At 46.5% G+C, this 15,350-nt stretch overlaps 1 protein-coding gene across 1 annotated transcript in view; it reads right to left on the reverse strand.

Moving 5' to 3' along the window:
• The window catches only part of camta1a (calmodulin binding transcription activator 1a), a 294,400-nt gene that overhangs the window by 18,557 nt on the left and 260,493 nt on the right, over positions 1 to 15,350 (reverse strand). The window contains 5 exon segments of the mRNA XM_061075151.1: positions 3,409 to 3,543; positions 3,992 to 4,118; positions 6,208 to 8,531; positions 9,213 to 9,353; positions 14,539 to 14,692. Of these exon segments, the coding sequence (XP_060931134.1) occupies positions 3,409 to 3,543; positions 3,992 to 4,118; positions 6,208 to 8,531; positions 9,213 to 9,353; positions 14,539 to 14,692 (2,881 nt within the window).

Consider the following 15,350-nt stretch of genomic DNA (forward strand, 5'->3'; position numbering starts at 1 on the left):
GTCACGCCGGTGCCAGTCAGTCACTGCGCTGCCTGCACACCAGCAGCCGGGCTGCATGCAGCATATCCGGGGATGAGATTTGGCGAAAGTCTCCCAGGGCTCGGGTCGTTTGTCTTTCTCTTTTTGTTGTTGTTGTTGTTGTTGTCGTTGTTGTTGTTGTTGTTGTTGCAGGAGTAATCGGGGACTTTTGGAGCGATCGGTGGGAGAGGAGAGGAGGGGGGGGCGGACGGTGGGTGAGTGTTGTGCGGCTCCGGCAGCCTGTGCGCGTCCTGCCTGCCCGTGGCTCCGTACCTGCAGTGCTGCAGAGGAAGAAAAAAAAAAAAAACGCGCCCCCTTCCCCCACTCTGCATTATGACAAATCAAGGCAGGCAGGCAGGCAGCTGTGCCATTAGCACATCACAGCACAGCGAGTCTTCCACGGGAGAGCAAACTCACAAAGCTGCTGTGTGTTGTTGGGGCCGTGCGGACCCACACTTTCATAACGTAGGTGACAAACAGCCCCGTGGTTAATCAGGTGAGTGCCCGGGCTGCAAGGGTTAAAACACCGGGAGTTTGAACAGTCACACGTGGATAGAACAGGGGGATAGAACAGGAGGAATGTGGAGGTGCACAAATAAACGGCAAAGGATCATTACTCCATTAGATGTGCGACCCTCTCTGCTTCTTTCCCCTGTCGTGCTGCAAGACTGTTGACATTATCGATGAGTGCACACACACCCCGGTGATTACATCCTGCCCTACTTCTGAAATAACTTATGATAGATGGACTTAGTGGAACGAGGGGAATTGAATTTTCTCCTCCTGCGATTTTGAAAGTTTCGCTTTTGTGCCAGAGTCGCTGTCCACTGAGCGCTGGTGCTGAACCTGGAGGTCAGGCACGCATCTGCTGAAACCTGCAGGGACACTTTTAAGTTGTGTGTGTGTGTTTCTATGTTGTGACACACGTCGAAATGATGCACACACATCAGTTAGATATGAAGTTGCATAACTGGTATATGCACATATGAAACCAAGCACAAATTATCTGATCTACAATTTAGTTTAAGCTGTTTTTAGTTAATCACAAATGCCATTTTTCTAATAACCACATGATTTACCAGAACCAACGCAACAGAATTAAGATAAAATCCAAGAAAAACTTGTGAACAAGTGAAGATTCCAGTGCAAATTACTAAACTTTGTGAACCTCCTCTTGCCTTCGCCTTCTCTCCAACACAACATTGCACATCGCCATGAAACAAACAGGGAGCGAAAGCAGACAAGGGGTTAATATAAGTAAGGTAATAGGGTGGGCTGTGTTCTCCCTGAGACAGTCAGCTCCTCCTTAACTGGTTCTGTGAATGGGCCAGTGAGGCAGTAGGGTATGAATGGCGGAGGGATCCACTGGTGCTGCTGTGCATGGGAGCCGCCAGCTCTCGATTACTCACTCCCACTCCCTCAAGAGCCGTCTGCAATGCAGCTGTCCTGTGAGCCTGTGCTTCACCGTGCCCTACTTTATCCTGTCAATGCTGAAGTACTGCAGCAATGCCTCACCAGCAAAACACGCACACACACACACACACACACACACACACACACACACACACACACACACAGACACACACACACAAACACACACACACACAAACATACAATTACTCACACGTTCATTATATTCTGCTGAACATGCCTACAGAAGGTCTCCTGACTCACAGACTTAACTCGGATTTGAACAGAATGGAAATTTGCCAGCCCTGCAGCATCTATTGTCTCATGTAGAACTCCTCTTAAATGCAGATTTACAAAAGCTTTCCATACTGTGATGGAATCGCATATAAATACAATGAATAATACATCTATACAAAATCTGTCATTTCCATTTGCACTGCTGTATATACATCGAGCGATATTACTGGCTGACTGCAAGATGAGACAACTTAGACAATCTGACCTGATCCGAAACTTTGAATATGATTTAATTTGCACTTTTCAGAGGAAGATGCTGCAAAGTGAAAAAATGAAAAATGTCTTACTAACATTTTAGTACAACAGAGGTAACTCTTAAATAGGCTTCACTTGGCTGGGCAGTAAGATTTTTTCTCCTAATATTCATATAATGTAGAACATAGCAAGAGTGTAAAACGCTCAAATGTCCATAAGGTTTTATCTTACAGTTGGGAAAATACATTTAACATGTGAATACTTCTTTATTAAACACATGCTCCAATGCAGAAATTCATATTTGATAAGACATTGGTATTCACCCCAAGAATTCACAATAAGAAGACACATTACAATCCAGGACTAAGGTTTTAATAAAGAAGACGACACAGGGACAAAAGTATTGAATGTTCTGGGGTGCACTAAGGCAAGACAAGGCAGTTAGTGAACGTTAATAGGTCGAAGAAAAAGCAAGCGTACCCATCTCTGAACACAAGATTACAAATCATTTATGAAAAACTGTCACACAAGAGACATGATCTTCTACATTGACCTTCTACATAAGGTTTCTGAGCCCTGGTAATCTTTCAACATCTAGATGCACCATTGTAGAGATCATCTGCAAGTGGAAAGAACATCACTCCACCATCCTCACACACTTCTCACTGGGGGTCAGTAGGTTTGTCAGAGGAGGAGCCTAAGAGCCATAGACTATTGATGGGCTGCTTCTCTCCTAATAGTACTGGCAGAATCAATAGTATTGAATGGAAAGACGCATGGAGATATGGAGTTGAAAATTCTTCTCATGAATCTGCTGCCATCAAACAGGAGGATGAGGATGAGACCGTCCAGCAGGACAAAGATCCAAAACACGCTGCAGACGTTCATTTGATTCCAGAGGAAGATGATTAGGAACGACCAAGTCAATCTACAGATTTACACCCAACAGAAGATCAACATCCACATGAGGGCAAACAACCCCAGAATGATCAGGAAGAATAGAAAGGTCCGAACTGAGGTTGAAGCTGTCATTGCAAATAAAGGCTTTCACAAAACGACCCTTTAATAATTGAGCTAATGTTGTGATTTTTTTATCAGTGTGGGTTTCTGGAAGTTGTGTTTGCCTGCGTTGGTTTTTAATCATAAAAAATGTTGATGTGTTGAATGATTATTTCCCCCACTGTACAAACAACATCTACAACTCAAGCATTTAACCGCTGCCATAAACGTTTCAGGCTTCAGGGAGAACTGGTGCTTACGAATGTGTATCTTTTGAGAAATTAGTTAAAAGCAAGTGATTTGTGGCGTAATAATGATGATTCAGCAGCACATCAATCAAAATTAACGAAATGAGCAGCAGCAGGAGGTTTGTGGAGCCAGACAGAAGAATCATTAGTGGGGAGAGAGAGAGGGAGAAAGTACAGAAATCCTGATAGAGAGAGAGTCGGGGGGTCGAGGGACCAAATGTAAAACTGAAAAGAGACGTACCATCCAGCGAGAGCCAGTCGTGCTGAGATGACGGCAGAGAGGGAAGAGCTCGGGCCTTGTACTCAAACACCACCGAGCTGGAGATGATCTGGCTACTGACGGCCACCTGAAGGGTCACCAGACCTGTGTCATGAGCTGGAGGGGGGGGGGGGGGGGGGGGGAGGATGAGAGATCAGTGCATGTACGGTTTATACACAGCATCAATATTTAATGGTCAGAATGTCAGATGTAGTTCTTAAGATAAACATTTTACTGTATTGGTACATTTTTACCTGGTCATAAAAAATAAACTGGTTTATTCATTTCTGTAAGAATACATATTTGATTGCTTAGAACTACAGTAGTTTATGAAATATAACAGATACATTTGTAAATTTATATGAATCCACAATAAAAACTAAATATAAACTGCAAATATGGAAAATAAAGCTAATAATGTATATATATATATATATATAAGATAAAATGGTTTTATGAATACACCTGTCACTCAAACTCCTCCCAAATAATATTCATTGTATTAATAACGTGTAGAATGTGACTTTGCTGACACAACGTGTGAGTGAGTGTCCTCCTGCTTCACCTGGGCAGTAGCAGCGCAGCACCCCCGGCTGGATGAGAGAAGCTGGGACTGAGATCTGGTCAAATAAACAGCTGTAGTTTGTGCTGGCCTCCTGCCATGGCCCAGTGATCAGCACCTTAACTCCGCCCTGCAAAACGGGACAACTGGTTAAAACGAGCTCATCTTAAGTGTACTCTGCCATCTAGTGGGCAAAGATGAGAATAGCACCAAGGAAAAGAAAGCATCTTCCATGAGCTGATCTCTGCTGCCATCATGTGCAGCACTACGTTTACTTCAATGCACTAATTCTATTTACTCAACCAACCCTGATATTACACCACTATGTCACCATCCAGTGGCTGGAAGATGGGATTACACTGGAAAGAGCATTACCCTGTGCACAACGTAACTACAAGTGGTGACCTTTAACCTCCAGGCAATGAAACAAAGAAATGGAAGAAATCCTGGTAAAAAAGTGTATAAAATAATTTTGTTTTCCCTAAGATATGCATAATGTAGCCAGATGCTGTGTAGGTTATATAAATCTCCATTCAGGTGAATAATTCAGTTTTCTTACATCTATATCGAATCATTACAGCACAATCAGTATGTAGTGATATCCCATTTAAAATATATCACAGTTTTATCTATGGCTGTTCATATTTGCTGGTTATGTATAATCTTTCACTTATGGAACAAACGTGAGCATGTGAGCAGTGACACCTAGTGGTCGGAGTGGTAACATTACAAGCAGACAGATAAGGAGGTGGTTAAAATTAATGGGATAATGTAATAAACGTACATCATCATGGTGGAGTGAATCTAAGGTCTATTGGGTTCAGGGGGATATATATTGGTATATGCATAATCCTTTTTTCATAAACTTGAAAATATAAAATTGTTAAATTTTTTGCTGTATTAGAATGAGGCACTGGTCCGGAGCTGGTCGTCTTAAACACAGAGACCTGTAGTGGTTTAACTGATGGCCACTGAGAGGAGCGTGAGGTGACGGGTTGAAATATGCATCTTTATTGATAGAGAACACAAAAGCCCACACACTGAAACAAACTTCAGGGTGAGTAACAGTTCCTGCCTAATATTTGGGGATGTGTTTACTATTCAGCTGGAAACAGCAGCTCTCAAAAATTGCTAATCACATCCAGATGGATTTGTCCTCTACTCTGTCAAAACAAACGACTGCTGCAAATGATAATGGGTTTGGTTTTTATGGTCTGTATCTCTGACGTCCTTTTTAACACCTCTTAAAACACCTATTGACTGAGACAGATGTTTGCTTGTTAATACACCAACATGAAATGTCTCACACCCTTTACATTTAACTACATCTATCTTTTAATGTCATCCAAACACAGAATATTGTGTCTCAAGGTCTTTCAGTGTGGCAATGGGCAGGTTCACATACACACATACACAGAGCCGTCCACCTGGGATCTGATCACCCAAAGCAAGAGATAATGCCTGGTATGAAATCAAGGGCAGCCACAAATAAATCAATGTATAGCAACAACACTTCCTCCTGCAGGTGAAGTCTTTTCTAAGGGCAGTAAAAATATGGATTTAACCTTGTGTGCAGCAGGTTCAGTTTTTCCTCTGTTTCTGCATCATTGAAAGATAGATTTTTTTTAGCTTGTATATTATGGTTAAAACTTTATTTTAAATGAATATCCCAATTCAATTTGTTGTTGTTTTAAGGGAACAAGAGACTAAGACAAAACAGCCATGAATAGGGCTCCTCCTTTTCATTTAAAAACTTTTTTTTTGTTTTAAATGATCTTAATTGTAACTATGAACCCAAAAGTTGTACTTTCCTATTCCAAGCCACGATGTATATAAATAATGATATTTATAATAATCTTAAGTTTGAAAACATAGTAAAAAATATTGAGAACGTACAGGATATCTAGTTTAGATATAATAATTATATATACTATAAAATAACGTAAAACTTTGTTTCTAAAGTGTCTTTCAAACCCAGTCACAGAATACAATAGAAGTACAAACATAGCAAAACATAGAAAGCCAGATATCAATTAGTATTTATTTTACTTTTGTTTCCACTTGGAAAGAAATGGGCTGAACTTTATTTAAAACTATTGGACGGCTCCGTTTCAAAATGGAGAACTCTGTGGATTTCTCATGACCTAACATCTGGTGCATACGTTATAAGTGAAAGAAACCCTGATAAAACAGTGGATGTGAAGTGTCCAGTGACTCACCTCAGGGTAGGACCACTCAGGAGAGTAGTCAGTGACCATGAAGAGCCGCCCCGTGGCCTGGAGCATCCCCAGAGCCCCCTGAGCCACCGCTGCAGAGACCACCTCCGCTACATTCATGTAGGACAACGACCCTGCATCTGTGTTTCCCCCGGCTCCGCCCCCTGCGCTCAGAGACTGGGGACTGCAGCAGGACTGAAGGCAGAGCTCCGAGCCGCTGTACCCGGACCCCCTCGGCCCCCCGTCCTCCTGGCCCTGCTGGGGGGGGCCGCCGGCTGGGTTCTGGCTGTCGGAGCTGTGGGACGTGACGAGCTGGTGAGCGTACAGGGCTCCTCCGGCTGACATGGTGGCTCCGCTGCCGTCCACTGAGATGAAGTCATTGATGAGGTCAGAGAACTGGTTTCCAAAAGAGATGTCAAAGTGATCCAAGCTGATCTCCATGCCTGTGCCCCCTGCCCCCCCGTTGCTGGCTCCTCCCCCGAGCCCCTGATGGGGGCCGACGGAGTTATAGAGTCCCTGGACCATGCTGCTGCCCTGGAGGAGCGGCTGCAGCTGCTGCTGCTGCTGCTGCTGGGAGCGGCCGCTGCCATCGTTGTTGTTTCCATTATGAATGGCTACTCCTTCTCCTGCACCTCCATTCCCTCCTCCACCACCATCCGAAGCCTGTTGCATGTAGTGCTCTGCGCCTCCTCCCTCTCCGTTTCCTGCCCCACAGGCCTGGATGTGGTCTCCTGGCTTGAGCATGTTCTCCGCTCCGTTCTCGGAGGCTCCGGCCTGGACCGAGCCCACGCTGCCCTGCTGCTCCAGACCCACCACCTCCTCGTGCTCGCTGCCCAGTCCAGGAAAGCTCCCCTGGTACTGCAGCAGCTGGAGAGAGCCAGCGTGGCCGGGACCCTCCGTGGGCGAGCCTCCGTTACAGTTGGCCCTGTGCTGGCTCTGGTGGCCCTGGTGGTGGTGGTGGTGCAGGTGGCCGTTGGTGCCGGGGGAGTCCGTCTTCACCACCTGCATCCCCATGTACGCTCCAGAGTCGTGAGAGTTGTGCTCCATCAGGTGTGTCTTCTGGCCCATGCCGGGCCGCCCCTGCTGCGGCTGGCCGGTCTGAGAGGCGTCCTGGAGGAAGAAGCTGGGGGAGCGGCTCTGGTGCTGCATGTGAGGACTGGACATGGCCTGACCGTAGCTCACCGCGCTGGAGCTGGAAGTGTAGTCCTGCTTGGCATCGATGGCACTGAAGTCCATCTGCTCCAGGGTGGTGCTAGGACTGAGACCCCCACCAGAGGGAAGCAGGGCGCCCCCCGGGGCCAGACTCAGGCTGCCCTGGCCCGAGCCAGCACCAGATGCCACCGCCACCCCCCCACTGCCACAGTTCACTACCGCCCCCACCTGGTAGCCGCTCTCGTGTGCCAGCTGCTGCTCGAAGGACGTGTCTTCTGTCTTGATGTTCTTCACCAAGGCCGAGTTGAAGATGTAGGCGTTGTCCGGCATGGCGGGCGAGCGCTGGTGAGTGCCGTTGGTGCCGTTGCCGCCGCCACAGGAAGAAGAGGTCGAGGAAGAGTTGCCCTCTGTCTTCATGGCGCTGCCTCCGTAGGTCTGCCCTTGTTTGGGGTTGTTCAGGAAGCAGTCGGGGTCAAAGTTCATGTTGGTCTCCGGGATCTTGATGCCTCCAGCGTCCAGACTGCTGGAGAGCACCAGCTCCTCCGACACCCCGGCCGCGGTCATCATGGCCAGGCTGTCTCCCGCCGCGGTGGTGCCCGGCTCCCCCCCCACCCCCCCGCCGCCGGGGAAGGCAAACTTGTGACGGTCGGAGGTCACGGACAGCCCCAGGCCCTGTGAGGCGGCGTCTGCGCCCATCAGGTGGGTGTTGGGACCCCCGGTGGGAGACATGCCGTACACGGGATCCCCGGTGACCTCGGACATGAAGACACTCTGGGACAGGCCGGACATGACGGAGGCCACGTGGCTCATGCCGGTCACCACGGGGCTGTCGGCCATGTCCGGGTCGCTGTTGAGGCCGCCGCTGCTGATGGAGACGGGCGAGTTCTGCGTGGTGTCGGGGACCTCCACCTGGTTGGTGGACGACACCTCGGTGCTGTTCTGGTGCAGCAGGACGGGCTTGTGGACTTTGCCGTTGCGCTTCTCCCTGGCACTGCCCCCTCCCCCGGAGCTTTTGCCGCCACCGTGGGCATTGTGCTCGGTCTTCCCCTCCGACACGTCGTTGTTCTGCACCTCGGAGTGGGCACTGCTGTAGCCACCGGAGCGGGGGTCCACCTTGGGGGAGATGATGCGGTGTTTGGCGCTGTTGCATTTGTGGTGCACGCTGCTTCCTGCACCTACAGGAGGAGAAACAGAGGAGAAGACGTTGGGGATTTGGATGGAAGAGGAGGGTGAAGAAAGGAGTGAGGACAGAGAAGACAAAACTTGAGTGGACTTGAAAATTGGATGAAACTAACACTGAGAGGAGCTGAAACAAAGATGGATGACTTGTTTTCCTTTCGTATTTATCAGTCTGTGGCAGACTGGTTTTCTTTCAGGGGAGATAAAACTAACCTTTCTTTATAGTCTAAAGAGATCGAAGCGTATGGGACATTTTCCATGACTTGTTACCATCAGAAATAAAAACGCAAATTCGTTACAGACAAATAATAAAGTTTTTATCTATCTCTAAACCGCTGCTCTACATGTTTCCCCCCTGAATTATAGCCAAAGTGAAATCACACCGCTTAAAATATAAGATTGACTAGCGTGACATTTGAGAACAGCTTGGCTATTTCAGATATGGCCCTGACACGGTTATCAGTAAACAAAACAATAACAAACAAACAAAAAAAAAGAAAGCAATAACCCCGGAAACTCAATTTCAGTATAAATCACCTGCCAGTAAAAAAAGACCTCAGCCACCTCGTCTGCTCTACCGTCTAACAAACAGTATCTTTATGGCCTTTGTGCTTATCTCATTGAATTCTCAAGTTCCCCTCTTGAGAACAAGCTCCGCCCCACCCGCTCGCCCTTACCCAGGGTGCCCGTGCAGAGGCAGTTGTGAGTCCGGGGAGGTGGCTTAGTTTGGTGGCTGTCCAGAATCTGTTGCACTAGCTGCTCCACTGAGAAGCCAGAGCTGCTGTTCCCATTGCTGCAAGTCCACTTGATGCCATGAACTGCCGGGAGAGAGGAGGAGACAGAGACGTCAGCCAGCCCAACAGACCACCAGCCACGCCAACCCCCCCCCCCCCGCCCCACCCACTGGCCTCTGTGTCTACCTGCCAGTGCGCCTCCACTGGCTCACTGGACTCCTCTGAAATGCCAAAGTTAGAAAGATGCAATAGAAAACTTTGGTTTGTCCTGAATGGAAACAAAGTGGCCGAAGAAAATAATGTAATTTCATTTATTAGAGAAGCATTACTTTTGGATTCATATACATGCTCCGACTATTCTTCATTTCCATGCTCTGTCCGCTTTCCCCTTTATTTTGAAATCCCTATAAACTAGTGGTGGGGGAAAAAATCGATTCTGTTCAGTACCGCGATATTTTGCGCCCGCGATACCATCGATACTGTAGCACAAAGTATTGCAATTTTTTTACAATTATATATGTAACAGCCCCGAGCATCTGAGCAACATCTGAGCATGTTGACCAACTCCTTTTTCTGAACAAAAATGCCAATATTCACAAATGAATGTAACATTTTGTGTCATGACCTTGCAGCCAACTGGACTGGACTCTAGTAGTACACATTTGTTTATTTTTCTCAATTTGATTGAAGCTCTAGGTTTCTCTTATTTATATGATTATTCTCAGGTTTATGTTACTCTATTACGTCTGCTTTATGTTACTGTTTTGTATTTAAATAATTGTAAGTTATGTGCTGGGAGCTCAGTGTTCATGTGAGAGGTCTCCTATTCAGAAAATAATTACAAAGGTCCTGAATATTCAAGGACAAAGTTTTTGCACTTCAGTTAATGTGTAGAAGACAATGTTTTTCACAGAATTAAATGTGACATTTGAAGTGAGGTGAGCAGTCTTATTTTCCTCATTTTTTGTAATGCCTTTGAATAATATTGGGGACATGAATCGCAATATATCGCAGAATCGAAACGCAATACTTGCAGTATCGCAACATATCGCAGAATCGCAATACTATTGAATCGTAGCCCAAATATCGCAATACTATTGAATCGTCACATTTTTGCCAATTCCCATCCTTACTATAAACTCCAGCATCTTTCCTCCTTGTACCGATGTCTCTTGTCTCCTCGGTCCAGACATGAGCAGTCGCTTTTCTCTCACCTCACTGTAATGTCAAGCCTTGTGTTGTGCACTGTTCATTCCCTATTGTGCCTCTCTCCCTCCCATGTGTCAGCATCTGTAGCCTCCCCTGTGCGAGTGCTGCTGAAGGTGACAGTAACATCAATCCTTCCGCCCTCCACCCTTACCCCGAATCTATATGAGTATGTTCAGACAGGGGGAGCCCTTGGGAAGGGGGGGGGGGGACATCACCGAGCTGCTGCCAGATCAGCCGCGGCACCAAAAGGAGAAAGAGAGGCTTGCTCCTGTGAAGCTCCACTCGCTGCCTCAGTCACACCTCGCGAGCTCCTCCTAATACCTTTTCTCCGCTCCACTTGTTAAACAGCCAACACCTCTGATGAGACAGATAGTGGTTTTAGTGGCTATCAGGTGGAAGGAGACACCGCTGAGTGCTGCAGTGCACAGGCTCTCAACCGGTACGGAAATGTAAATGTTCGGAAGCGAAGCATATTTAGACCATCAAACAAAATCAAGCCAAGTTTAATTCAAGTTCTTCCCACTTCAGCACCTTTTTTTAGATACATTTCCCACACGTATATATATATATGTATCTAAAGAGAGGGGAGGTTTCACCATACATCCTTTGGTGCATGTCTGTTCCCACTCATCTGATAAGAGGAGATAGAATACGAGGGCGAGCATAAGGCAGATTAAAGACACAGATAGTTAATGAGAACTTTCACAAAAAAAAGCTGGGAAACATGATTGCATGACTGTGATAAGGATCGAACTTGAAAGCTCCAAGATCCTTTCGGCAGATTAACCGGCCGGTCACCAGCAGATGGCAGCAGAGAGACTGTGATCCAGCTCGGATCACACGCTGCACAGAAACCTCACGGTGGCAGGTTAAAGAAACACAAACAGGAGCATTTTTTTGATCTGTTGTAAACTCAGATTTTAATAATCCATTAATCTACAGGGAGTGAGCTTTAGCAAAAAAATGACTGGACCCCAAATGTGACAGGAAACTTTCATCAAATGTAAAAATAATTACTCCACAAACGTGTCTAGAGATCTTATTTGACGGTGATGCTTGAGTCACCGTTCACATCCTGACACGGTGTAATTAAAACACCAGGTGTGAGGTGATGCTAGTACTGCTAACACAAACAAGAACGCAGAACAGAGGAGCATCCATTCGACTGATCTGCCTCCGGGATTTAAATTGAATTTTACTTTTAATGTGTCTGTCAAACATAAATGAAACAAGTAAGGAGATTTAATTTAAAGTGTTTTAAATACACAATAACAATATGTGTACAGCATAAACCTGGTTAGGAAGCATTTTAAACCCATCAAACATAAATAAATCTTTTCATGGGAGCCTTGTGTGACAGTCCACCATGCAGTGCCATCACTATATGTCCAAACGACCCTGATCCCTTATGCCAGAATTGCCACATCCCTCCGTCATCCAGACAGACGTCACCCTCTGAGACTCGGGGGTTGTTGAGGTACAGTTACCACCGTGTCTGCCTGTCCGCCTCACTCTCACATGAGGGTTATGTTCCAAAGCAGACGTGACAGAAGCAGTGCCACTGGGCTTAATCCCAGTGGCAGCGACAGCACAGGCACCACACAGCAACCCAGTCCCATCATCATCCCGATGACTGCATCCTGTCATGAGCAGCATCACACAGCCCTAATGACAAATGCAGTCGATCTGTGGGACACATGCATATCCCATCTGGCTGTCTCTGCGCCACTGGGCACTATATGGGACAGCGGAGTGCAATAGTTTATAAGATGTCCAGCCCTGTGTGTCTCGCCTTGGTCTTTTGTTCCGAGGTTCCCTCTGTCTGTCTGGCCTGGAGATAGGCCTTCTGTCTGTCTGGGTATTTGTTAAAGCCGCTCATGCGCTATCTGTCAGCAGGCCGGGGGCACGGCTGGGGAGAGCGCCGCGTGTTTATAGCAATAGACCGAGAGAGTGAATCAAGCTGGCTGCCTTGTCTGTGGAACTGTAGCGTGACTGAGTAGTGATGCCACTGTTCTTACCCCCCCCCCCCGTCTCACCCCCTCTGCTGCGTATCTTCCTCATCAAATACCGCGGGGTGTTAAGGAGGACAAGGTCGGACAAGGCCATGTTTCACGGGACTTGTATTTAAACCGCGGCGTGGGTGCATCCGTGCATGGGAAAGTTTTGTGACTGAGAGCACGGGTGTTTTTTATCATGGGGAGATGGGAAAAACTCAACTGATCCATGAAATCCAAATCTTTCCTTTGTTGTTGTTGTTTTTTTGGTATCATTAGATGTGTCAAATGGCTCATGCACTGAACTGTCTTGAGAGGAAGAAGCAAAGGGAAGAGCAAAGCGAGAGGGAAGAGGGCAATTATACTGAAAAGTTGACATTGTTCTAAAAACAACTATTTGATATTTAACTAAGGGTTTGTTTGCTGGTAAGAGTCTGCTGGTGAAATTGGAACCCTCTTAATTATATAACAGTAATTTAAGAACAAACAAACCATAAGTGACCCAGAGTCAAACGTCTATTGTGAGATCTTGCACCAATGTCAAACTACAGAATTTGATTCTTGACAAAGGGAAAATTAAAATCTTACTTATTTATCTGTGAAAATTCTCAGAAATATAAAAACTAATTAATGCAAGTTTATTTCCCTGTTTAATGAGAAGAGCATAACTTAATTTAACATGAAAGAACGCATAGATAATACAGCATGACTTCATAACTGCAAGTCTGCGCTCCCCTTATTGGGAAAGGGAGGGGGTTGTTTTCTCATGAAACCACTAGGTGGCACTGTTGCTCCACCACTGGGCTTGTGTTGACACGCTGGCTCCTCCAAGGGAAAGACACGGGGACAGAGAGGAGGAGGAAAATAGAAAGCAACGACAGACAGCAGGAGAGGGATTTTTTTTGCTCTTTATGTTGCTCCCTCATCTCGCCTGGCAGCTCGGAGGCATCTCACACTCGCCGTCTTTGTCCCAACAACTCCCAAAGTTAATGACTTTAAGCATTACTGCAAATTGTGCTTGTTTTTTTTTTTTTACATTAAGCCACAGATGTAATGAATACAGTAAGGCTGTTGTTGCTCGGTTTGCTGTCCCGAGGTGAAGCTTTATGTTCAGATTTGCCCTAAAACTGATACTGAGCAGTGCAGTGAGGAGGAGAACAGTGATGCTGGTCTGGATTGGCTTGTCAGTATGCAGCCAGCTCGCCTGTGTGCTTGTAAAGCTGCTGACACGTTCCTCTTTACCTGGACACATCACCAATAATTGGCCATCGGAATATCAGTCACACAGGCCTGCCGGCTCCTGCCAGACGCACCCGGATCACAGTCCGGTTGTTAAAGGTTTCTTAACAGCTCGCTGAAAGATTTTCAAACGGCCCAGCAGCCCCATTTGGCTATTATCATTATCAGACAAACCTTGACTCTTTCCAAAACATTGCCTCAGTGTTTGGGCCGGTGTTAAGACTCATAAACACACACGTAGTGAATCCCGCAGAGCATTACAAAAAAAAGCTTATAACGACAGGAATCAATCCATTGAGGAGGAAGAGAGCCAGAGGAAGAGAGGAAGGGGGGATTTCTGGTGAGTAAAACATTCTTGCTCGCCTCCCACGCACTAACAAGAATCAATAACCAGCTCGCTGCCCTCCTCTGTCTTGACTTCCTTCATGGGCCAGAGAGGAGGCGCACTCTCAAGCCTGGCCGGAGTGGTGCCAGAGGTCTGGGGGAAGAGCTGGACTTTGACCCGTAACTAGCAGATGGCTCCAGGAGGAGAACACACTCATATAACAGTGTGGGATGCACTGGCCGAAGATGCTTTCTGACTGAGGTGCTGAGGGCACTTAGTGTACCAGCTACCAGCTAATAGGACTGGACATGAAATGCTCAGACAAAAACAACAGCCACTATGCTTTAATCTTGTTATGCATTTAGATAATAAAAAAACTATAAAAAGAAACTCTAAAAAAAAGAGGAGTTTTTATATCAAAGGCTTTGGATAAACGTTGAGACAAGGACGACAACAATACAGATGAATGTATAGTTCTGAATGGGATTATTCAAATACTCACACATGGGCTTGAGCTGACCGATGAGCTCCTCCTTGGTCCACTTGGCCCACTCCTTCTTGTCGGTGTTGATGGAGCACAGGATCGGACCGCATGGCTTCCCACAATCCTCAATGGCCGGAACATTCAAATAGTGGACGAGCACGATATCCGGGTTCTGTGGGGGAAAACAGAGCGCATGGGGTGGGGGGGGAGGTGGAGTTAGAAGAGATGGTGTAAGAGATAGACAGGAAGCCCTGGGTTTCTTGGATGTACAGTAGTGGAGAGGTAGTGACACTTAGAAACCGCGGCTCAGCTGCGAGGGCTTTTATGAGGGACGTGCCAGCTGGTTGTTGAGGAATAGGAGTATAGTACAGTAGAGCTGAGTGGTGACCTTCACACACACACACACACACACACACACACACACACACAACCGAGTCCGAGCACAGAGGAGCGAACGCAACACACAACCAGGACAAATCTGGGATCAGAAATCGGCCATAATCTCACTCATTATGTCACTATCTGCATCTGCTAATGTGTGTGTGTGCCTGGGAATGTATGTATGTGTGTGTGTTTGCGTTCATTCATGTGTGTGTTTGTACGTGCATATGTGTGATAATTACAATGTGTGCCCATGTAACACACTTGTGGCATTTTGTCAAGTCCTCCCACATGGTGAGCCGATGCCCTCAATTAACTCTGCCTGTATTTACCAAGTCAAAACTCAACAATTTGCCGCCTGCAAATTGTTACTAGGTTACCTCGGCAAATTCCCTAAATTGACAGCTTATGGATAATAGGTGGCGTTTAAAGGGAATGTTGTGCTGGTA

This window comes from Limanda limanda, chromosome 7, assembly GCF_963576545.1.
Source record: "Limanda limanda chromosome 7, fLimLim1.1, whole genome shotgun sequence".
Taxonomy (NCBI): domain Eukaryota; kingdom Metazoa; phylum Chordata; class Actinopteri; order Pleuronectiformes; family Pleuronectidae; genus Limanda; species Limanda limanda.